This window comes from Sebastes fasciatus, chromosome 4, assembly GCF_043250625.1.
Source record: "Sebastes fasciatus isolate fSebFas1 chromosome 4, fSebFas1.pri, whole genome shotgun sequence".
Taxonomy (NCBI): Eukaryota; Metazoa; Chordata; class Actinopteri; order Perciformes; family Sebastidae; genus Sebastes; species Sebastes fasciatus.
Genome location: NC_133798.1, coordinates 4,244,206 through 4,271,027, shown reverse-complemented (window position 1 = coordinate 4,271,027; position 26,822 = coordinate 4,244,206). Strand labels below are relative to the sequence as shown.

At 42.6% G+C, this 26,822-nt stretch overlaps 1 protein-coding gene across 1 annotated transcript in view; it reads right to left on the bottom strand.

The window, feature by feature from the left end:
- Nucleotides 1-26,822, bottom strand: part of agbl1 (AGBL carboxypeptidase 1) — a 142,699-nt gene that overhangs the window by 32,915 nt on the left and 82,962 nt on the right. The window contains exons 19-22 of the mRNA XM_074634045.1: nucleotides 25,232-25,319; nucleotides 24,582-24,714; nucleotides 23,058-23,211; nucleotides 5,220-5,400 (exon numbers count right to left, since the gene is read on the bottom strand). Of these exons, the coding sequence (XP_074490146.1) occupies nucleotides 5,220-5,400; nucleotides 23,058-23,211; nucleotides 24,582-24,714; nucleotides 25,232-25,319 (556 nt within the window). The remainder of the gene's footprint in view (nucleotides 1-5,219; nucleotides 5,401-23,057; nucleotides 23,212-24,581; nucleotides 24,715-25,231; nucleotides 25,320-26,822) is intronic.

Genomic DNA, 26,822 nt, shown 5'->3' with positions numbered 1-26,822 from the left:
CCTGCTTAGTCTGCGGCCCCCGCAACCCACCCGGACTGAATAAACCCATGAGAATTGATGGATGGAGATATATTTTGCACTCTGCAATAATGGAGGGCATATGGTGTAATGAGGTTGATCCAACATTGGAAAGTGACACGATGTTATTCCAAAAAAACGCACTATTTTTCATATACCACAGTTTTGTACTCCATATTTTTCCAAGTTTTTTCGAGTAAATTCATTCTTGCAAATTTGTGAGTTTTTTCTGGTAAATTTGCTACTTATCAATTATTTCAGAGAATATCTGACTTCTGCAGAAGTAAACATGTAATTTACCTGTGTCCATCTCAACAAATGCCCAGGCAGATAGCCGTAATCCCGTGAGTTTTGGGTTACTTCCTGCAATTGGGTCGAATTGTGTTTTCATTGCCACACAAGAGTTCACCTTCACCTTGGAGACTTGCCATGCGGTCTCGGACTAGTTGTTTAGTCCGCACCAGAGTATGATGACTGCGTTCACAACTGCCCAAAATTAACCACACCAGAGTTTGATTAAAACAGAGTAGATGTTGGCTTGTGAAAGCCTCTTTCGGCTCATTGTTTTAGTTTTCCAGCCCACAGACTCTGCTCTCATCAAGCTGGTCTCCTGCAGCAGGCAGCTCGTTGCAGTTAGAAAGCTCTGGACATTACCTGCTCAGCAGCAACCAGCAGACAGACACAGTCAGAGACTAGCTGGTGAACGTAGTGGAGCATTAAGCAGCTAAAGAGACAGATATTTCCCTCAGGAGGTGGTGGAGACCAAAACAAGTGGTCAAAGAGAGAACATATTTGACTTCCATTCATTAGGTGGACACAAACACGACTCCAAATGAATGATAGTGTTGCTCTGTGTCTGTTGGATGTATAAATAAGCAACTGCTTGTTCATCTTATCAACTTAAATTAGGTCATAATACGTCAGTGTTGTGTTTTCTGCTTGTTGGCCGTCAAGTGGACAAGAAAAACTGTTACTGCAGCTTTAATTAAGTTGGCAAGATTCCAGGGTTCTTTTTTTATATATTCTCCCGACATAATTTCACAATATGAGACAAGCAGGAGACACTTGTGAAACACACAAATGTGGCCTAAAAGACATTTTCTCCTGCTAATCAAACCTATTTGGCACACAACATGAGAAAACGAATCAAAGCAAAAGAAAAAATAAACATATCTTCATCTAATATTGATGAGAGAACCTCTTGTTCCTGCTTTTCAAATGGTTCATATGCCCACAATACACACACACACACACACACACACACACAAACACACACACACACACACCAACAGGGGAGGGGATTTCAAGTAAAAAAAAAAAAAACAACTGTGTTGATTCGTTGGCAATATTGTTTCAGTTTCACACCAATTTCAAGCTCAGAGAATTGACCCAAGAGAGGAAGAAAGAGAGAAAGTCCGAAGAGAAAAGAGAGATGGGGATAAGGCTGACGGCACGATGAGTAAATCCCTGCAGTGTCCAACTTAATTCCTGTGAAATGTCAGAGTTGTGTTGCAAGACTTACATCACACACACACACACACACACACACACACACACACACACACACACACACACACACACACACACACACACACACAGACAGAGAGCAAGCTAAAGGAATGTTCACGGATAGAGACAGACTGAGATAAATCAGGATATTCAGGTCATAAGGACAGAGCTTTTTATCTGCAGCTGAAACATGATGTCAAATCAAGACACAGCATGAAGAGGGACTGCTCAAAAGAAGTTTTGATTTGCCCATATTATTACAAAATAACCACTAGTATAGTAGCTTGCACCAATGACCATGATACAGTATGTCATCAGAGATTGAGGAAACATGATGAATTGAAATACCGGCTTCTCCAACAACAATGCTACAGCCAGTATGTTCTCCTTTGAAATGGCCATTCCGGTCTGGAACGTCTGTTTTTGTTTTGACTGGTGTGATCCCGTCCACTGCCCATTTCGACGCCCCGTTGACATATATGAAACAAATTGGAACGCAAACACAACCTTCTGCAGCCGTGGAAGCAAGCTAACGGACTGGATCAACAGAGATAACGTTACTGTTAGATTCTACCCGACCTGAAAAGAACTCGGCACATCTCTCTGTGGTCCGTGTGCAGCTGGTTATCAAGGCAGCGAGTATTTGAGACACACAGCCGCTGAAGTGACTGCTGGTGGCCAGAGGCTAACACGCTTGTGTCTAGACCCTCAAAGTGCGAAAACGTGCGCTAGCTGCTATCAGTCACACCCGAGGAGCGGTCGGGCAACGGCTCCAGTGATATAAAATTAGGACTGCTGTTACCCATTTTAAACGCTAGCTGTCAGTCTTACATATTGTTCCTTTAAAACAAAACAAAGAACACACGAGAAGAAGCAGGTCTAACAGGCTCTGATTGGGATGGCGACACTCTGATCGCGAGACCTGCTCACAGAGGCGAGATCCAACATAGCGACACCATGTCACTAGCAACAAACTTTTTGTAAACTCCACAAAACATTCAACTGGGAAACACATACAAACCATCTACTACCATAAACGCGGATCAGATCAATACCATAAGTGGAAGAAATAACAGACCTTGAAGCATTCACCGATCAATATTTCAGACATATTATGGAACCCAACATCGGCACCCCACAGCACGGCTCCAGCAACCCAAATAAACGAAAGAAAAAGGACTCATCCACCCATAGAGATGACTTGGAAACCATGAAAATTGATAGTCAGTGTCCTCTCCAGCATTTACAAAAAATTTGACCAACTCATTCCATTACATTAAGAAATAAAAGACTTTGGAATTTGCATTACTGAAATCAAACCAGGAATTGCAGTCCTCTGTCAAATCACTCAACAAACAAATGCTAACAGTCACTGAAGAAACCAAACAACTCAAACACTATTTTTTAAAAACTATAGCATGAGGGACAGTCTCATCTTCTCAGGCATCTCCGAAAAAAACACAAGACAAACCAGAATCACTTGTCAAACACTTATGACAACTCATCTGAAAATACCGCCAAACATCGTTACAGATATCACTGTTCGCAGAGTTCACCGTCTCGGTGTACAAACCAAGGAAAGGACCCCAACCCATCATTGCCAAATTCAAACACTTTCAACAAGAGACACTGATCAAAAGCAAAGGAAAAGAACTGACAACTGCACAACTTACGGACTCAATGATCAATATCCCCGTGAAATAAATGAAAGACGAAAATTGCCGTTCCCCATCCTGAAGCAGAACATGACAAACAACAAACGAGCAATCCTGGTGGTTGACGAATTGTACAGAAAACAAAATAACACAAAACTCACATTTGCCAATATGGTATATATACTGGAAAAACAAAGTTCAGAAACTTGTGCTTGGTGGATTATTTCTCTGTTGTTACAATGCTAATGGTCATTGTATTTTACATCGTTGGAAAGCCTGTTTATTTACCTTCGCAATGATGTCCAACTTGTAAGGATCATGCATTTGTGGGATGAGCAGCACAGCTGATTATGTGGGTAGCGCCCAAGAAGAATTTGCCAAAATGCTCTGCCAATGGTAAACAGTGTATTCTCATAAGGCTACCAGGAAGCCTGCAATGACTGCCCTTCGCCGTCAGGCCCGTTTGCGCTGGTGTCGACAAAACAGACAATGGAACCTGAACATGTGGGGGAATGTCATGTTCAGGGATGAGTCCAGGTTCTGTCTGCAAAAGTCGGATGGCAGGGTCAAAGTATGGAGACGACGCGGAGAACGCTATGCTGATTGTTGAACCGATCGAGTAACAGCTTTTGGTGGGGGCAGTGTCATGGTGTGGGGCCGCATCTCCCTCACTGGCAAAACAAGGCTTGTCATCATTGAAGGCCATCTCAATGCAGGGAGATATCGGGATGAGATTCTGCAGCCAGTGGCGATCCCATATCTCCACAATCTGGGACCTAACTTCATCCTCCAAGATGACAACGCTCGCCCCCACAGAGCCAGGGTTATCACAGACTACCTCCACAATGTGGGAATAGAGAGAATGGAACGGCCTGCCAAGAGTACAGACCTCAACCCAATTCAACACTTGTAGGATCAGCTTGGGCGTGCTGTACGTGTTAGAGTGTCCAACACAACCTCGTTGGCTGACCTGCAACGAATCCTGGTTGAGTAATGGAACGCCATCCCACAGCAACGTGTGACCAGGTTGGTGACCAGCATGAGGAGGAGGTGCCAGGCTGTTGTGGCTGCATATGGATCTTCCACCGCTACTGAGGCTCCTGACGGTGTATTAAATGAATAAAGTGTAAAATTGCCAATATGTCTTGTTTGTTCCTTGTTACTGAAAGAGACTTCAATCATCCAATCCACCAAACAACTCAAAACAAGAGTCAATTCCAACAGGAGAATACACTGTTTACCATTGACGGAGCATTTTGGCAAATTTTTCTTGGGCGCTACCCACATAATCATCTGTGCTGCTCATCCCACAAATGCATGATGCTTACAAGTTGGACATCATTGCGAAGGTAAATAAGCAGGCTTTCCAACAATGTAAAATACAATGCATATTAGCATTGTAACAACAGAGAAATAATCCACCAAACACAAGTTTCCGAACTTTGTTTTTCCAGTTTATATGGTCCCAATAATGATGCCTTTTTCCCCAATTGAATGCATCAACAAATACTATGATTGCCAGAGATTTTAATATTGTTAATTCTCAATACTGTAATTATTAGTATTATTAACAATACGATTATGGACTTGGCGATAGTTGGAGAATGACGGACCATTCGTCACAAGAATATTCTTATTTTTCCTCCCTTCACCAATCCTACTCTCAAATTGACCTATATTTAGTCAGCAATTCATTATCCCCTAACATCCACAAAACCACAATTAATTCTTTCACCATTAGCGATCACGCTCTTGTAATATATCTCAATATAAACATTCAATCATCTATTAGACCCCCCATGAGATGGAGATTCAATACATCATTACTTCAAGACCCTGACTTCAACACTTTGATGACTGAGGAGTGGGCATCCATTATGGAGATGAACGACTTTCCAGAAATATCACCGTCATTACTATGTGAAATAGGCAAATCAGTAATCAGAGGAAAGATTATATCATATTCATCATACAAGAAAAAAACAGCAACAAAAACTGGAATTTATATGTCCTCCACTGTTCATGCCTCCCACTCACGTGCCGTTGATGACTCCGTCTGGGTTGAGCATGGGGATGAGCTTGAAGACGAAGGACTCCCTCAGACTCTGGGCCACCGGGTCACTGCTGCACAGAAACTCCAGCGTGCCCTTCATCATCCAGCTGGCATTGGACTCACCGGGATGGACACGGCATGTTAGCATGATACAGGGACGATTACCTGGACAGAGACAGATAGAGGCATGATCCACAGTACCGTATGTGGAGAGTTTCACAATCTTGCTCGGCAACAGTCACTTTTACCCTTTTTCCACCAAAATTAGCATGCATATGCAGGTTTTTTAAAAGCAGGATAATCCGCTCAAAATAGTCGATAGACTCCTTTCCCATTGCCAGAAGACAAGTAGCCTTTCTGTTTTTATATATATATTTATATATATATATATAAATATATATATATGTGTTACTTATTCAGTCTCTCTTTCAAATTCTCAAACCAGAGTTGGTGATTGTTGGAACAGTGGAAAGACTTCTGACAAGTTTGAATGAAGTGTGTTTTGATGATCAGCGATTTGTTGGTTTGTTTTTCTGTCTGTCTGTTAGCAGGATTATTCCAAAAGCCTGTGATTGATTTGAATGAAATTTTTGGAGGGGTGGAGTGTAGCACAATTGAAAATCCGTTAGATTTTGGTGGCGATCAGGATCATGATCCGGATTCAGGAATCTTTTTAAGAATTCCAATCAGCCTGAGCATTAAAGATCTCATATTATGCTCATTTTCAGGTTCATACTTGTATTTTGTGTTTCTACTAGAACATGTTTACATGTTGTACTGTTAAAAAAAAACTTTATTTTCCTTATACTGTCGGCCTGAATATGCCTGTATTTACCCTCTGTCCTTAACGCTCCGTTTTAGCGCATTTCGACGGAATTGCGATGGAATTGCAACAGGATTGTGTTGCTAGGCAATAGCTTGGGTCCACGTGTACTTCCTGTCAGCTGATGACATTCACATACACTGCAACCAGGAATAAACTGTGACACATTTAGAATGTTTACGTTTAAATCTATGTAAAGGGTCTAAATATTGTATATTTGTGACATCAGAAATGGACAGAAATCCTGACAGCTTGTTTCAAATGCAGAGTTTCTGAATACGGGCTGTGTGTACTTCCCTTTGGATTGAGCGTTTCGATATTTTCACAGTATTTATATAGGACTTAAACCTGCTTTATAATAAATAAAAATGAAAATCTCACTTTTTTATAATACGGGACCTTTAAAACCTCTGGGTATAACAGATGCGGAGTGTAGCGATGACACGTTGATGGCACATTAACATGCCTCTTTCTTTCAGAGAGCGAGAGACAGAGAGAGATCGGGGGTCGGGAGGAGGACAACTGTAGATTCTACGTTTTTTCACATTAAACTCAGTGAAAGCACTCTTGGTGATTGTCGGAAAGAGTAACGACGACGGTTTAGGTGAGTTTTATTTAGTTTCTGTCCAGTTTGAATGAAGTGTTTTACGATGCTCCGCTACGTTCAGCTGATCAAAAACATAAACAAAAATACACGTGAATGATGGCGCAAGCTGCAAGAGGTCTGCGCTCTCCGAGTGCCATTCTAGTTTAAATTCACTTCAATGTGCGTCACATAGCATCACACGGAAAAGGGGTGAAAATTAGCGTTTCCATCCGGGTGTCTTGTTTCCATCACTGCAGTAGTCACGGTATTTATCAACTCCAGCTTTGATTGGCAGAGTCATTTGTCCCGGAAATTAACACAGATTGTGACCTCTCCCACTGAAGACAAAAGTCAGATGTTAGTGGGTGTTAGTGGGTCTTTTGTCCAGTGGGAAAGGGGTTCAGATTATCAAGGATCATACCTGTGAAATTCAAGTAACAGGACTGTTTCTAAACTCAAGTGTTCTACATTTCCTGAGTGCCAGGCATCATTGAATTACCCAGATCAGGCCTTTAATTAAAGCTGTGCTGATGGCCTCTACACCCATCACGACAATCTAATAAGCTCTGTCAGGGATAGTGACAGCTGGCCAATTATGTCGGCTACTAGAGGTCATGAGTGATAATTGTAATGTTGTGCAAGGGGGTCACACTTAACATTTCTGAGTGTCAGTGATTGCAATGTGAATGGTGTACAGATAGCAACAGCCAACAGATGGGAGTGTGTGTGATCAGTCAGGGTTGTTTGAGCTCTATGACAGTCTGCTGTTGAGCAGATATTTAGGGAAATGGTGTCTGGATGAGCAACATGCGGATAGATAATGGCCTGTCCTGGTTCATTTATCAGAGTTTTAGAAGGATTATTGTATTGCACTTGTCAGTTTACAGCATGCTGTGGGTATTATAGGTGAGGAATTGTTACAATGCCTCAGACATGTTTTAGGAGAACGCAGACAAAAGTATGTATTTGGAGGAAGATGAAATCAATAAAAATAGAGGTAATATCACTTTACATTACTGTGAGCTTCAATAGCATTCAGCTAAACAGAATTTTGGAGTATAAATGGTTTTCTTTTATTTTTGTTTTTCACCTGAATGTAAGCCTGAAAAGACAGCAATACATTTTAGGGACACTAAAAGCTCTACACTAATAATGAATCATTCCTTAAAAGAAAACTACATTTATATTCAGTTATAATAATATCGCACTCACCAAGTTCATTGCTGAGATCTGACAACGAGATGACATCACTACAAAGATGTCTGACACGAGCAGTCAGATGAGGAGACAGGTTGTAAACAAACCTCCAGGGCTGCATCCCAAAGCTCTTAATTGCATCCCTGTTTCCCTCACTTGCGTCTTTTCCTTGCGTCTTAGTCCCTTCCACCAGGGAAGCATGGAGAGACGCAAGGAAACCATGCGAGGAGAGAGGAAACGAGGAAATACGATTTAAGCGACATGAGACGGTCGTTTCCTCTGAAGCGTCACGTGAAGCGACGTCCGTTTCTGATGACAGCAGCAGCTGACCACAACTGGATCAGCTGTCAGTCAGCTTTAACAGCTGTTTATGTCTGAACTGTACTAATACTAATAAAGACAAGTGCTCTTTATACTATTTATTCATTATTAGCGTCTGTAGTTATTGATATTCTGATTGTGAGTTAATTATTTAATAACCCAGAATATGACTGTGGTGTTTTTTTAAACACTGGACATTATTTATTAGGCTAAAGGGAAAATGTAAATGATATAACTCATATCAAACCCGACGTTCAGGAATTATCAGCCTCATGTGACTGAATGGAAATGAGGATAAATGATGTAAAAGGTGTTTGTTGCTGACAGACAGACTCTCCTTTTCTCTCTGACTTTAATAGTTTCATTAATAAAAGTTAACGGGGGAAATAACAGATCATGAAAAGACAAATCTTTCTAAAAAATGCAGAAAGTTATTTTGAATCAGTTCATCAGGTATTATAAGCCCCTCTGACTGTCAGGCTGCTTCACTGACGGTGTGTGAAGGAGAGCTACTGCAGGTCCTTCTGCTGCTGTTCAGAGCTTCAATTAACACAGATTTTAACTAGATGGTGAATCAGAAGACAACTAAACTATAAAACATTTAATATGTGATCTGTTTTCACTCCGGTATAAAACTCCAGTGATGTTGAGAGGTAAAGTTATCAGATCAGTCTGATCGGCAGCAGCGTCCAATCAGTAACTGGTAATCGGTTACCATGGCGCCGTAGAGACAGGGCGACATGCCAGGAGCTCCGTACATGTTAAGGTTATTTTAGTGTTTTTTTTAAAGATTAATTTTTATTATTAGGCCAGTTTTATGTTATTTTGTTAAGTTTTGCTAGTTTTATGTCTCGTGATAGTTTCAGGCTCTATAGTATCAGTTAAGTAAAGCAACTTCAAAGAATGGACGACGGCGACAATAACAACAACAATAACAAAGCCCCCAGGATCAGTTACAACAGAGAGACTCTTCTGAACATCAGAGAGAGGAGCATTCACCACAGCCGGGACCTCCTCACTCCGGATCTAACTCTCTTTCCTGAACTGAGGAGGACAGACAGGCGAGCCGGGGTCCGACCGAAGTCCGGGTCCCAACAGAGAAGGAGAGGCCGGCGAGCCGGGGTCCTGGTTCGACTGAGACGGTGCGCTCATCGCCCCCCACTCCCCACCATGTTACTGGCAAATGTGCAGTCGCTCGACAACAAACTGTGCGAGCTGCGGGCGCGGATATGTTTTCAGCCGGACATCAGAAACTGTAACATTATCTGCCTCACGGAGACCTGGCTATCAGCTGAGGTACCGGACCACGCCATCAAGCCCCCGGGTTTCACCGTCCATCGGACGGACAGAGACCAGGAGCTCTCCGGGAAAACAAGGGGCGGAGGGGTATGTCTGATGGTTAACCGGACTTGGTGTGTCCAACAGAACATCAGGACCATCGGCACCTTCTGCTCCCCTGACTTGGAGTACCTCATGCTGCAGTGTCGGCCTTTTTGGCTCCCAAGGGAGTTTACATCGGTTACCATCGCCGGTGTTTATATCTCCCCCCAGGCCGACACGGACAGAGCGCTCCGGGAGTTACACAGGGCAGTTAACGTGCAGGAGACCGCGCACCCGAGGACCGCACTCATTGTTGCGGGGGACTTCAACCGGGCCAATCTGAAGAACATTTCCCCAAAACTGTACCAACACATTCACTTCAACACACGGGGGGACAACACACTGGACCACTGCTACACACCCTTCCGCAACGGCTATAAAGCCCTCCCCCGCCCACCTTTCGGCAAATCGGATCACTCCTCCATCCTCCTTCTCCCCGCCTATAGGCAGAGACTGAAACGTGAAGCCCCCGCCTACAGGACCGTTCACTGTTGGTCAGACCAATCAGACGCCATCCTTCAGGATTGTTTTGATCACGTGGACTGGGAGATGTTCAGGACTGCAAACGACAGCATCAGTGGCTTCACAGACACAGTCACCAGCTTCATCAGGACATGCACGGAGGAAGTAGTCCCCACAAAAACCATAAAGACAAAGACAAATCAAAAGCCCTGGATAAACTGTGATGTCCGTGCAGCCCTCAATGCACGGAACACAGCCTTCACCTCAGGCTCACCAGACGACTACAAACATTCACGTTACTCTTTAAGGACAGTAATCAAACAGGCAAAGAGAGACTACAGACAACGGGTGGAGTCCAAACTCACTTCCAACAACCCAAGGCACTTGTGGCAAGCACTCCAAACCATGACAGACTTTAAAGGACCCACACAACAGATCACAGACACAGCACCCAACCTCCCAGACAAACTCAATCATTTTTATGCCAGGTTTGACTCCTCTGTCAGACCCTGTGTCATGTCCTGCCCCACCCCCACCCCTGCAGACAATCAGAACCCCCCCTTACAACCACTACCATCCAACACTGACAACCCCCTTCCCTCTACCCCCACCTCAGCTGAAAACCTGGATTGCCCACCACCTCCACACCCCTCCCCCATGACTGTTGCAGAACAGGACCGTCCCCTCTCCATCACAGAGGCTGATGTTCGCCGGACCCTCCTGCGTATCAACCCACGCAAAGCGGCCGGCCCAGACGGCATTCCTGGACGCGTCCTGAAGTCCTGCGCACACCAGTTGGCGGGGGTTTTCACAACAATTTTCAACCTGTCACTATCTCTCCGGACTGTCCCCACCTGCTTCAAATCCACCACCATCATCCCCATCCCCAAACAACAAAAAGTAACCAGCTTAAACGACTGGCGCCCCATAGCCCTCACCCCCATAATCAGCAAGTGTTTTGAGAAACTGGTTAAATCCCTAATCTGCCCCATGCTTCCCCCCACACTCGACCCCCTACAATTTGCATACCGCCCAAACAGAGGCACAGAGGACGCCATCGCCCATGTACTACACACCGCCCTCTCCCACCTGGAAGGAAGGGACACCTATGTGAGGATGCTGTTCGTGGATTACAGCTCAGCGTTCAACACCATAGTGCCCTCCAGGCTCGTCAGTAAGCTCAAGGATCTGGGCCTGAACACACCACTGTGTGACTGGATCCTGGACTTTCTGACGGGACGCCCCCAGGTGGTGAGAATCAACAACCTCACCTCGACTTCACTGACTCTAAGCACAGGAGCGCCTCAGGGCTGTGTTCTCAGCCCCCTCCTGTACTCCCTCTACACCCACGACTGTGTGGCAACAAGAGCTTCAAACACCATCGTGAAGTTTGCGGACGACACAGCAGTTGTGGGGTTGATCTCCCATGGCGACGAGATGGCTTACAGGGAGGAGGTGACCACCCTGGAACAGTGGTGTCAGAACAACCACCTCTCCCTGAACATCTCAAAGACCAAGGAGGTCATCGTGGATTACAGGAGGGGGGGGTTGCACTCACCCCCCAGTCACCATCAACGGCACAGCGGTGGAGAGGGTGGACACCTTTAAATACCTGGGTGTCAACATCCATAAGGACTTGACATGGGCCACCCACACCACCGCTGTAGTCAGGAAGACCCAGCAGAGACAGTACGCTCTGAGGCGACTCAAGACTTTCAGACTGAAACCGCAAATCCTCAGGGACTTCTACCGGGGCAACATAGAGAGCCTCCTGACAGGCTGCTTCACCACCTGGTTCGGCAGCTGCACCAACGTGGACCGTAAGGCGCTGGAAAGGGTGGTGCGCTCGGCCCAACACATCACCGGGTGCGAGCTGCCCAGCCTGCAGGAGCTTTACACCCAGCGGTGCCTCAGGAAGTCCCTGAGGGTCATTAAGGACACGACACCCCCCCACAACAGCCTGTTCTCCCTCCTGCCCTCTGGTAGAAGATACAGGACCCCCAGGACTCTCACCAGCAGACTGAGGAGCAGTTTTTTCCCCCAGGCCATCAGACTTTTAAATCTATAATTAATTTGACACATTCTTACACAAAAATATTTCTTATACTGTATATACTGTATATATTGTTAATACATATGTTCTTAATATGCCCTTGTATAAAGTATTTCCTTTTATAATTGTAATGTAAATGTAATATAATTTATTATTTAATGGAGCTTCCTAGCGAAAAGTATTTCACACGTTTGTACCTGTACAACCAGCGTGACAATAAACATCTTGAATCTTGAATCTTGAATCTTGATATCCAATAAGGGGGCGTGTCGGTCGGTAAAAGACTTCCGTGGAGGATATACTGATGTATCCTCGCTCATAGCTCCTCCGGCAAGCCTCCTCGATCCTCGCTCCTCGCTCCTCGATGCACAAATAAGGGCTTTGGGACGGTCTTCAAAATGGCGCACCAGAACAACTTCCGGTTCAAGCGAGGATCGAGGAGCGAGGAAACGAAAATTAAGAGCTTTGGGACGTACCCCAGGTTAGATAAACCTATTTAGTAGAGACAGACACACTTCCTGCCTCAACTCTGACCCACTGTAAGTGTGTGCACACAGTGGTCAACTCTGTCTCCTACAAAATGATGGTAATACAACTAAGCTTCCAACCTGCCTGTTTATCGCACCCGATTCGATCGTTATCAGGCCATTTAATAGGCGTTATTGGTCACTATAAGCACCATAGATGTGGGTCAATAGGGGTCTACTGCGCCTACTAGGTTGTAAAAGTGAAAGTGAAACTTAAAAGCAACACGTTCTTACATGTTAAACTGAATGAAACATCACGTTTTGAGGCAACAAAACCACTTAGATAAGTTTAGGGAAAACATTGTGTTTTGGTTTAAAATAACTACATTTCAAAAGTAAATCCATCCATCGCGCCCGACCTTCACCCCTTGTGGAGTTTCATGCTGTCTGTACTACAGAGCCTGACTTCTGCTTCTGCTCCTTTCATAATTACTATGGTCGCTAGAGGTCGCTGTCATGTTCTTTTATACCTTCTTTTGGTGATCTACCATGTGAATAAATGATAAAACCTACTAGTGGGTGTAGCAGGCCCCTATTGACCCACATCTATGGTGCTTATAGCGACCGATAACGCCTATTTAATAGCCTGACAACAGTCTAATCGGCTGTTTATCTCCACGCTTTCAGATATCAACAGTGAACTTGGTGAGTACATTGTGATCATAACTGATAATAACGATTGACAGAGCTACAAAACCAAAGAAAAAAACATTTCGAACCATTCTTCTTTGCTGTCACTAATATTGGATGGATAGCACAGCTCAAGCAAGTTCCAAGAGTCTGGCCATAGATTATCCTATCATATGGAAATGGAAGGAAACCAGTGGTTATCTGCAACAATATACACAATTACATCCTAGCTTCTAAAACACAGCAGGGTGGTTTGTAATCTGTGACTAAGCGGCAGCCTCCGGCTCTGAAAAATGAAGCCAATGTGGAGGTGCCAAAAACTGCAGCTCCTCAATGGCCACTTGATGTCGGTTCCAAAAGCGAGTTGAATTTATGCATCATTAAGGTCGTGGCTGCTTTGAGTGACAGGTGGGTGATGTTACAGGCTAGCCGCTAGCTAGGCTTTCATGCAAATATTGGACAAATAATGTATCTTTCTGTGTGATTAAATGTGCCAACAGACCGTCCAAGAAGTCTGGGCTCTTGTAATATTATTTTATGTATATGTTAGCACTACTTGGCAAGTATCATGTCTACACTCAAAAGCTAAAAGGAGACTCTAAGGAGTCGGCTCTTAATTTTTTCGAGTAAGTACATTACAAACAAGCCTGTTTTTCGCAGGCCAAATTTAGCATCCCAATTAATATCACAGTTAACATGAATTACAGATGCAAACCAAGCTAGCAAGCTATTGCTAGCGTTAGCTGGTAACATAGCATTTGTTATGCTACCTGGCCTTGCTGTGCCTCGCTCTTCCCCAGCTTCACCCCCTCCTCAATACAGTTTCTGCCCTCTCCTCTGTCTCCTCAGGTGCCGCCGTCCACTCGATACTGCCAAACGGCAGTATCGAGTGGTTCATACTGTGTGTGGTGGTTGACGTCGGACATTGGTGGGTGTGTCGGAGTCGGCAGTGGTCTATAGTGAATTAAGTGTGTTTATTGCTATATTGTTAGGAAGTAGTTTTAAGTTGATTACTTCCTGGTTGTTTTCCGCTGCACCTGTTGAGCAGTAGCTTTAATTTGAGTGCTTTAAGATAGTTTATTGCCCTATTTGTTGAGTTGTATAATTACATCACGCTTTCTGTTAGAAAGTAGTTTTAAGTTGGTGTTTGTACACTCTTCATTTCTGTCAATAAATCTTCAGCCAGCGTCTCTCATTCCTGGGTTTACAAATTTATTGTTACTCCCTCCATCCCCTGGATCCTAAAGGGGGGAACGTAACAAATGGGGGCTCGTCCGGGATTTCTCTGGTAATATGGCCTGAGAAGTCTTGGAATATTAGTTGCAGATCGTGAGATGGGTGTCATATTAGTTTTCATCATAACTGCCTACATCATGCATTTGCCCTCATGAATACTTAGAATTCATCAATGTCCATATTTATCCAGTATTGTAGCTCATACCTCTTCTTCTCTGTAGTTTTCATCTTTGGTAGTAAGTGATCAGTAATGTGATGTCTGTAATGGACAACCTGAAATACAATATTATTTGATGAATTTTGAATTATTTAAGTTATCGTAGGAGTCCCTTGGTCTGCTTAACTCCTGTATTCACTAATGGTGGCTCTATTCTCAAGCTATTGTGAGAGCAGCTGTGTGTGTGTGTGTGTGTGTGTGTGTGTGTGTGTACGCTAGGTGTGTGTGTGTGTGTGTGGTCCTGTCATCACCACTTTGGGTAAATCTTCACATGCCTTTTTTTTCTCCGGGAAGGTGTCTGTGCCTCAATTTCACACCAGAAAAGAAAATAACAAAAATGTAGTCTTGCAATGTGATAAAACATTTGACTCACAATGATTTCTTTGTGATTTGGCAAAACATCCCCACACACTGATAAAAAACTGAAAACCTTTTAGAGGGGATACGAAAGGCTGTCATATACCAACCACACAGTGTTTGTGTTTATTCTGTTGGTTGAATCAGAGTGGTGGAGGACCGTCTCTTTTTATTCATAAAAAAAATGTGCCCATATACAAAACCTCACTTTACTTTAATAAACATTTTGCCTCAGTGACATTTTTCCATCCTTTTCTACTTTAAAAAATGGATGCCTTTCAAGGCAAAAAAAGTAGTTGTTCACAGTTCAAGACACAACTGCCATTTCTCAATTTTCATTTGAAGTTAGGCCATTTCTGCATTGCATTATGTAAAGGGTTGCTTCAACAACTTTGGAGCTGATTTTTTAAATTGTAGTGCGTCCAAATTCCATACTACATAGTATTGTTGTATGAACTTATCTTTATAGTGTACTGTTTTTGCAATAAATCCACATACTTAACTGTTTGACAAAAACAGGAAATGATACATGCACCATTATATGTCAATCAAACTGCAACTTTAGAATGTCACTGTCAAGTAAACTAATTACAAAATAAAAAATGTAATAGTTACTATTTTGTTTTCTAACACCTTCTTGGAGCTTTTTCATCACCATCCAAAATTGGTTGTACTTTTCCAGCTGTGAGCAGCTCCACCATTTCCTTTGTGCATTGCATTGGTGTATTGGCGCATAACATAAACATATGAGAAAGTTTAATTAAAGATAAAAGTAAGTATAAAAATCAAGAAACTTACAATAAAAATTCCAATAAAAATATGAAAAAATACTATAAAATATACAATACAGTACATTATTACACGGCTGTGTTGAATACTCCATTCTGATTGGTCAATCTCTGCGGTCTTTTATTTCTCTATAGCAGACTGTTGCTATGTATAACAGACCGTTGCTATGGGTGCAGTTCTGATGTCGGACTCCGGCGGACCGTTTTTGTGTTAAAATATTGATTTCTTCAGTAAGTGGCCGTGTAATAAGCGCGACAATGTACAGCGAGCAGGTCATTGTTGTGAAAGAACACGGCAATGACTGTAAGGGATAATGTACATGTATAGCGGGACATACATCTGAATTAAAATGAAAGTCCAAGGAATGTGCAAATGTTCACAGTATGAGAATATGCAATGCACAGAGATAGAGTGCATATACACCGATCAGCCATAACATTAGGACAGTATGGGCATCCTGACCGGTCTGGCGCTACGCAGCCCCATACTCAACAAACTGCTCCTCACTGTGTGTTCTGACACCTTTCAATCGAACCAGCATGAACTTTTTCAGCAATGTGAGCTCGAGTAGCTCTACTATTGGATCGGACAACGCGGGCCAGCCTTCGCTTCCCACGTGCATCAATGAGCCTCGGGTCTGACCCTGTCGGCGGTTCACCGGTTTTCCTTACTTGGACCACTTTTGGTAGGTCCTGACCACTGCAGACCGGGAACATCCCACAAGAGCTGCAGTTCTGGAGATGTTCTGACCCAGTCGTCTAGCCATCACTATTTGGCCCTTGTCAAAGTCGCTCACATCCTTACGATGGCCCATTTTTTCCGCTACCAACACAAAGTTCAAAATGTTCACTTGCTGTCTAATATATCCCACCCACTGCCAGGTGCCATTGTAACGAGAAAATCCATGTTATTCACTTCACCTGTCAGTGGTCTTAATGTTCTGGCTGATCGGTGTATATGTTTTTCTATCAGTTATGATAACTTTTTACTCATCAAGTTAATTGCTGAGATCTGGGAACACGGTGACATCACCAACAGTCAGATGATCAGACAAGTTGGAAAGAAGCCAACAGTTTCTAAAGCACTTTGATTTGAAGGTCAAACCTAAAGTGATGCACATGAAATGTCACAAATAATCCCTCATTGCACAAGAAAACAGGAAGTGGGTCTGTAAACTGTGATGGATGTTTACAACAGTTTGCGTTTTGGTTCACCTTTGTTTTCTCTTCCAATTCCAAAACTCATTCGTCTAGCCTTTAGGTTTGTTTCCAACCTGTCTGATCGTCTCACTGCTCGCGTTTCGTGACGCGTCTGATGAATCGAACATCTACTGTTGCACAGGATGACATTCACATTTTTTTCAGTGGAAATCTTTTCACTGCAGCAGCAGCAGTGTGAGTGGGATCTGGCTGGTGTGATAGACATTATGTCTGTGCTGTGTGACTGAGAGCCAGTCTGTGTGAACATTTGGACCACAGAGAGCCCATCACACACACTAAAGGCCTGTCAGGACAGACCACACTGCCACAGCTTCCGATGAAATGAGAGAACAGGAAGGTATGCTCCACCTGTGTGGCACGAGTCTGAGATGACAGTAGAGCGGCAGTCAGATGATGATCCAGCAACAAGAGAGTTTAGGAGATACGGGAGGAGTCACCCCCACCTCAAAGCATACTTAAGTAAGCGGCTGCATTTGGTAGGGACGGTAGGGACATGTCCCTACCAATATCCAGTGACTACTGATTTGTCCCTAACAATAATTTTGATAAAAAAAAAATTCAAATATAACCACTGTTGTCTAAGTTCTGTGTCACGGAAATATGGGACAAATCACGTTTCATATATAATCAGTAAGTTTTGTTTTTTCACCTGCGATGAAGAGCAGCACACAGCCGCATCCCTAAACTTTGTCTCACCTAGAGACCAGAGTCCCTAATGGGGTTCTGTGTCTGTCAGACGGGACGGATACTACCATCAGCAGATAACTTATAGCAATTTCTTTAAAAAGTACATTCTTTGTTGTGTCTTAGTGCTTATGAGGTCAGTCGACAGGTCCCATTTAAACTTGTGGTTGAGCACAACGCCAAGGTGTTTGTAATCTGTTACAGATTGTATTGGCTCCCCGTCGATGAAAGTAGGGGTAGAGGATTGCAGTTTTCTAAAATCAATGGAAATTTCCTTTGTTTTAGAGGTGTTTAGGTCAAGGTTTGACTTCTCACACCAATTTAGAAAGTAGTCCAGTTCATTTAGGAGGCTAGCCAAGGCAGTATCATCTGCATACTTAATTAAGTGCCTATTAGGGAAAGTGCTTTGTGAAGGAGTTGGTGTATAGAATAAACAATAAAGATGATAAAACACATCCCTGGGGGGAGCCTGTTCAAGTGTTCATTTTGCCAGAGAGTGACGTACCTACTCCGACCTGCTGGATTCTGCAGCTGAGGAAATCAACAGTTCATGAGATCAAGCCAGCTTCAAGAGAAAGTTCTGTAAGTTCTGTATCTGCTAAAATACTAGTTGAATAGTGTTAAAAGTGGATGAAAAGTCCACAAATAAAATCTTTGCACAAGTCTTCGGTTTCTCGAGGTGAGTGTGTAATAAGTGCAATAGAGTTATGATTGTGTCTTCTACTCTTCTAGAGGCTTGATAGGCAAATTGAAGAGGGTCCATGCAGTGCTGTGTTTGTGATACAATGTACTTCTTCACAAGACGTTCAAAGCACTTCATGACCAGCGATGTCATTGCCATTGGACGATAGTTTGTGGGCAGTTGTTGGGCCTCATGGGTCTGAGTAAGGTATATCCCTTCTGGCTGTTTCGTCCTTATTTTTGTAAGTTTCTTTCTTCTGAATTACAAGTTTATTTAATTTGATAGACACCCAAGGCTCGTTTTTAGGATGCACTTTAACAGTCTTAGTGGGTGAAACACATTATGAGTTATTAAAGTCCAGTGCTTTATAAGAGAATCAAAATGAATGAATATAGGCTATTATTGAAGTGAATCGGTGCCACATGCACATTTAAAGACAAAAGACACATGAGAAAAGTTGATCAACAGGAGAATAAATATTTGAAAGTGTAGAAGTGTTGGGATCAACAAGGCCAGCAAGCTTTTCCCTTTTGGCTGCGCAAAACACACATCAACAAAGCCTGTCGTCTCATCGGCTTTATCCCAAAAATGGCGCAACCGTTCCCATGGTTACCCAATCTCTTAAAGGGAACATGTCTACACTTACCGAGACAGCATCAGAATAGTATCAGAATGTGAGTTCCATGTCTTATACAGTTTGTGCTGACACCCACCACCAACAAGCCTTGGTGAACTCTGTCCTTATGTCCTTGCAGGGTCTGCTACAACAGCAATACATGAGTGCCTTACTGCATTATACTCCATTATATATTTTGCGATTTCCTTTACATAAAAAAAGATTTCCACCATAAATTGGTGCCATTGGTACTTTTTAAATCTATGCATTAAATGAAGGAATAACATTTTAGATATGATGTCATTCAATGTTTGATATATTTCACATAAAAAACATTATATACATGGTAAATTAAAGTGTTCGAAGTACATCGTGGCTTCTGGGGGAACCCTATTTTTTGAGCATGGTAGGGTACTGTACACAGTACTGTACTGTACTTTGTTATTGTCATCTATAGTGGTTATTTACATAAAAACGCAATATTCAAATGACTATGATTGTTTAAATATTTGTTTTGATTAAAAAAAATCTTGGCAAGTTGTTAGGAAGTTAAACAGGTCATTATTCCCTCTATTATTTATTTTAAAATGATGTGAAAACATCTCCCTCAAACAACTGGATTTATTCAAGTTTCTCACCAAAAACTTAATTTTACGAGATTCCATTTGAACACATCTTGATAACGTTGTAATTTACCTTCACCCAATAGTAATTTTGCTGAGCAGACCGTGAACGTCTCATAATAATAACTGAATGGCACCTCCTTTAACTTTAGTAGCTCTGCTATTCATCCAATCAGGATTGTGCTGCCCACCGGCTGCTAACAGGTAACGTTACGAACTCTCCTCCTGTTCATTTAAACAGATTTGTTGTTCAGCGTTGCATTATCCAAATAGGGTGCGTCCCTCAGGTTTAGTAGCGCCATGCTGTTGAGGGGACCTCCGCGCCGCCGGCACCGCTGCTTTTGCCAGACAACAGCGGGGTACAGAGCTCCAGAGAGCCGGGGAGGACAGAGAACAGGGGTGGTCGGTCGGGTGTCAGCTCCATGCAAAGCAGCGGAACAAAAACAGTGTCACTTCTCCGACAATATGATAATAATACACTTTGCATGCCTGGTCTGATAGTCTGTAGATATGTAGCCTATAAACAAGATGTATTTTGATAAAATACAGTTGTACCGACAGGATACAGTAGAGCACAGAGGCCATTTCCATGCTGAAAAGCGCCCGTGTCTGCCTGTTTATCCCCGAGGGGCGCGGTGATCCCGCGGATCCCAGCTCGACATCAGATGAGTAGGCGGTCCTTAATGTGGTCCAGGACACATTCACGTACACACTGCTAAAGGTATGTGGTCATATGTGGCCCGGACCACCTCTGAATGTGGTCTGAAAGATCCGATCTCAATGCGTCCTCAATGCGTCTTGAGTGTGTTCACACCTACTACTACTTAAAGCTGTCCACTTGTGATCGGATCACTGAGGACGCATGTTAATACCAGGTCTGAACAGGGCCATACAGACATTAAAGGGTGCCTCGGTACATCGGTATCAGACGCTGAGGGCCACAGACCAAGCGTCAACCAAATCATTGTTTGTGTTAATAATCAAGTGAATTGAGTTTGAAAAGAGATGACACAGACTTGGTAAGCCTGAGATACACAACAGCAGAAAAAAACAGGAGAGAGGGTGGTAGAGAAAGCGAGAGACAGAAAGTAGAGAAAAAATAAAACGAGTTCCAGACAAAAATGATGTGAGAAAGAGCACAAAGTGGGACAGAGGAACAATCCCAGTCCAGCTCCAGCTACCTGAGGCCATGCCTGTCCTGCTAAATGAGATTATGTTTGATAATTAACGGCTTTCAGAGATGAGCTGTGATTGCACTGGAAGCCTTTTTTAATTGGAGACGAGGAGTGAGGCAGGAAGCAGGCTGCTTTGTCTAATCCTTTCCCTTTGAAGAAAAGCTTGCATGTCGAAGGAAAATACCAAGGATGAACAGCAGAACTTGGTTTAGGCATCAGCATGATGATTTTTTAAATACAGGAGAAATAAATAGGTTTACATATGTCATTATGAGTTTATGAACTCAAATCAGCTTCGAATTCAAACATGGTTTTCATTGAAATGAGAGGTGTTATGAGCTTTTCATCCAATAACCGGCTCTCATGGTGCTGTTCTATACCGACTGACATGGCTGGTTGTAATTAGACCTGATTAGCATACTCATTTGCATACACAGGAAAAAGGCTGGAACTGATTGGCTGTTGCTCCAGGCCTTGTTTGTACTCAAGTTTGGGCTGTTTGTCCAACACACACACACACACACACACACATACACACACCCTTCAGGATTAGAGAAGTCCAAGCACATGCTCACACACAAATCGACATAAGCATACCATAGTAGCCCCCCTGCTCTGTCAGTGTCAGAGTGAAAAGGTTTTCAGGTTAATTGCCTTGTTCAAGTGGACATCAGATGTCCCAACCCAGTCGGCAGAAACATTTTTGGCATTGTATGTTTGTGCAAACCGCGGGATACGTTGAATGTAGATGTTTCTGAACAAAAAGTATGTTTCATAAATAGGTTTCATATCATATCGTATCACACTTAGAGAAACGCACAATTAATTAGGGTTAACATTTGGTGAAACGATTGGTTCCGTTTAGGTAACAAGACTATTTGGTTATGGTTAGAAAAAAACATCATGTTTGTGTAAAAATAATAGCGTAACAATGTAACCTAACAACGCAACCTAACAACGTAACTTAATGTAACACAACGACATATTTTAACAACATAACTTAACAATGTATCGTAACAACGTAATGTAACAACTAAACATAATGTAACAACGTAACATAATGTAACACAACAACGTAACTTGTCAATGTAATATAACAAAGTATTTTAACAACGTAACTTAACCATGTAACGCAACAACGTAATGTAACATAATGTAATGTAACAACGTAACTTAATGTAACGCAAAAACATATTTTAACAACGTAACTTAACAATGTATCGTAACAATATAATGTAACAACGTAACATAATGTAACGCAACAACATATTTTAGCAACATAACTTAACAACGTAACTTAACAATGTAACGTAACAACGTAATGTAACAACGCAATGTAACTATGTAATGTAACAACGTAACATAATATACCGTAACAACGTAACTTAAGGATGTAACATAATGTATTTTAACAACATAACTTAACAATGTAATGCAAAAATGTAACGCAACAATGTAATGTAACAGCGTAACATAATGTAATGTAACAACGTAATTTAACAATGTAACCTAACAACGTATCTTAACAATGTAACTTAAGAACATAACTTAACAATGTAACATAACAACGTAATGTAACAACGTAACATAACATAATGTAACAACGTAGCTTAACAACGTAACACCATAACACTTAACATAACAAAATAACTATGTAAATAGATAACAACCGCCCTTAGTGTATTGCTATGTAACAATCATATCAACGTTACGTAACAAGCGTAAAGTCAGCGTTTACTTGTGGTTTCACAAGGAACATGAACAGCCGTCTCTGTTTTCATACAATGTTTGTAGCTATGCCTACAAAAAGTAACCAAGTAATCAATTTGTATGTTATCCACGTAATCATGAGCCAAGACAAGTGATGTAGTATAAAGAGCAATAAAGTCTGCGTAGGGAGGAGGTCGGGGTGGACGGGTGGGTCAAGAAACATCAGACTTTCACCCAGGAGACCACTATTTGTATGCCGTGTGAAACCAACAGTTAAAGTTGACTTATTTGTCACAAAACATTCGTACCTAAGTAACCTCACATCTGTAGTTATTTTAACCCAAACCAGGATCTTTTCCTAAACCTAACCAGTAGTTTTGCTGCCTAAACTCCTGCAGGGGCTTGTGCAGGCGCACTGATCATTCGTGTTGCTGGACATTCGTAGGAAAATGCATGACAAAATAACAACATAAATTTTCATAAAATATGTTGATTTACACACACGCACACACACGCACAAACATAAGTACTCACGGAGCTGGTGCATGTCTCTCCAGCTCCTGCTGGCAGGACAGGCTGTGATGGTGACCACTGGACACATGTTTCCAGCCAAAGTGCTGCAAAGACTCTGCTGCTGGAAAAACACCTTGGCAGGATCCACTGATTTCTGCAGCACCTTCAGATGAGCCTGACAGACACATGTGCGTGGAGTTAACGTGTAGGTCCTGATGTATACACGCATGTACTGTGCAGTCACATGTGACATGCCAATGTCAAAAAATCCAAGTGACGATCCACCCAGACCCCCATACCACAACACAGTCTCACTCCCAACTCTTCAAATACCACCGCGTGTTCAGTGGCCCTACGCTTCAAACTATGATGCTAGTGTACCCCTCTATTGTACCCCTCGTTACATGCATAGTGTCTGTTCAAAATAAACTTCTAACATAGGTTTACTTAGTTTTTAGGTTTATTTACTTCATAAAACTACTTGGTTAGGCTTAGGAAAAGATTGTGGTTTGGGTTTAAATTCTGTTTGTTTGACCCATCCAGCCTTTCCTCCCAACCCGCCATACAGACTTTCTCGCTCTTTATACTACACCAGTTGCTCTGACCGTCTAATAATGACGTGGATGGTTTTACATTGGAGTTAGCTGAAAGTCTCATACAGATGGTAAAGGGTGCCTGACCAAGCAGCCTGATCAAACAGCGGTATTTGACAAGTTGGGAGTGAGAACGTGTTGCATACCGAGGTCTGGGCTATGCCCTGAATGTCCTCAAATCCTAGAAACACCCCTGGTATGACAGATTGTAAAGCCCCTTGAGTCAAATTTGTGACTTATTGGACTATATAAATAAAGTCGACCTGACTTGTTTAGATTTTTAACAATGTGCTGTATTTCATTAACCTTGCACGGCAGCTGGATTATCGCGATGTCACGAGATCACAAGAGAATCGCGGGATCAAATGTCACACGAAAATCCATCTTGTCAGGCTGCAAGTAATGCGTTTGTGTCCATCTCGCCGTTTGACGGACCGATCGGCGTCCTGCGAGGAGCTACATGTGTGGCATACGTGTGTGAGACCACAACATGTGACGACACGGAGAAGTGAAAGCAGAAGTGACGGCTCCTGCAGAGGTTATCATAGATGCTGCAATAACATCAGTTATATCAGAGGTGGAGAGTATTTCTTCATCGAAGGAAGAGCAAAGAACGGCACTAAAAGCAAAGTCTTTGGCCTTCACTTAGTTTCACTTTTGTTAGTTTGATTGACAGATGGTTCATCCAATCACCTGCCAAGTATTTTTTTGAAAGTGCCTGCCCCTTTTCCAAACAACTTTAATGATGGCTTCTCACATGGTTCTGTGAAACAAACTGGGTCAGGTTAGTATTTTATAAGATTATCATGTGTTATCATTTAAAATGTTCGGCTGTTAGATAAATGTTATGAAGGACGAGAGTGGTTTTCAGTACGCTACAACATGTTCACTGTATGTCAGAAGTATACAAGAGAAAAAACAAACAGAGATAGATGGGTGGGTGGATCAGTACCTTCAGAGCAGAGTATGTGTAGGGATAATGGTAGGCCACGTAGCAGACGTCCTCATTGTGTTTGAAGGTGACGGTAAAGGTCAGAGTATAAAATGTTGTTCTCCTTCGGCCCCGAGCTGGACAAAAGTGGTTTCTGGAGGAGAAAAAATAACAATAACAATAAGTTATGTTTCTGTGTAGATAAAAGCTCCATCTCCAGTGCTTTCTGTGAGGTCTGAGCACTCCACTGCTGGAACTATTTCGCTCTTCAGACATCACTTGTCATTCTAACAGCTCTTTGTCATTGAGCTCTCTTTTGTTGGGAGTTTGAGCCTCTGTAGGTGAATCAATATCAAGCTGTATCATATGTTATACAGAATCATTGAGTTATGACTTTAGTCATTCAGGCTTTGTGTGGTGTGTCCTGAAGAAGAGACGGCTTTCAGAAACACGCTGGCACAATCAAAGTTATTGAAGGGGATCAAGTTGCCATCTTGAACTTTTACTTTCTATAAAAATCATATTTTTTCCAAGGACCGCCCCCCCCCCCCCCCCCCCCCCCCTCCTCCCCCCCCTCCTCTCAGCGGTGCCAGCATCTTCTTTAAAGTCATGCTATTCTGGTCTGCCACTGAAGAAAAAAAACACATTGAATCTGTGCATTTTATTCATACCTGAAATAACAAATTTCGGTCCCGGTCCTGACCCAGTGTGGTCTGCCTTCCAGAGCGTCCCTTACAGAGTACAGCACCGGCTGCATTCCTGCATGCACGCGCGCACACACACACACACACACACACACACACACACACACACACACACACACACACACACACACACACACACACACACACACACACACACACACACACACACACACACACACACACACACACACACACACACACACACACAGATAGATAGACAGTCAGCCACATGGAACAGACTTGGTGTCACAGCAGTAAAACTGGGGGAAATGGCCCATAACGCTGCAGTCTGGTCCTCTGCTAGGTGTCACTGTCTCTATAATATTATCATGTACTGTATGCTATATGATATTACAAGTTTCTTCTCTGAGGTACAAATGTACATGAAGGAATTTATTTATTTATTCATATGACACATTCTAGCATGGACCCATGTCACATACCACAGTACTACACAGTGTAGCACCAGCTAATTTGCCTGTCCCTAGATAGGCCTTCATGCAAATACATAAAACTCAACAAATATATACAAAAGAACACAAAACACAAACCATTAAATGAATATAAAACAAAAAAATAAAAAATAAAAGCACCGCGTCATTCCTCTTTAAAATGGTTGCAACTTGAGTTCCCAGGCATAGAGGTAATGGATGTATACTCCAATTTACACGTGTATATGCTATTGTCAAAACCAAACACGAAATGACTGTAAATTAGACCCTCTAATACATCTACAGTGAGCGGCTCTTATCATTCCTCTATGAAAGACTTGTGCCAGGTCAGGGAAAGGGTGCATTTTGTATTTTGTTGTACGGGATAATGTGGTAATTCACCATGGCTGTATTCGAAACCGCATACTGCATACTACTCAGGAGCGCAGTATGCAGTATGCAGTACATACTGCATACTGCGTACCTCAGTAGTATGCAGTATGTGACAGTTAAAGTGATGTATTTAGCAGTATGCTAGACGAGGCTTAAGCCTTCAAACCAGCTCTTAAAGCACAGGACAAAAAAACTAACTTGTACCACTATTAACATATTATCAAAAAATACAACTTTGATTTTGTTGTTTATGTTATGCTTGTTTACTTTATAAGATACTGCAGGTTTAAACTATTTATTCTGACAGCTCATAAAGAAGTCCGACAAACAGGATCATCAACGAGGAGAGACGGGAAATATAAAACATTCATCCACAACGTTTACTTTACTCAAACTGCTTTTTCAGTTACAGCAAAAGGACTGATCTCCCTCCAGATATTAGAGAAATGTTAAAAAAGTGTCATGTTGTCTCAGCAGGAATCTCTCTGCCCCGTCAGAAGCTGCTCTTTCCCTCTCCTCTTCTCTCTCCTCTCCTCTTCTCTCTCCTCTTCCTCTCCTCTCATCTTCCCTCGCCACTCTGCTGCTCTGCAGCCGCTCTGTGAGCGTCACTGACCGGCTCTCCAGCGAGCTACGCCCGCGGGCGATTGTGGAGCTTTTTAATTCGAAAAAAGGCAAATAAACACAGGTTCCTGTTAATTTATAATGGACATCTGTGTTGTGATATTTAAACAAAC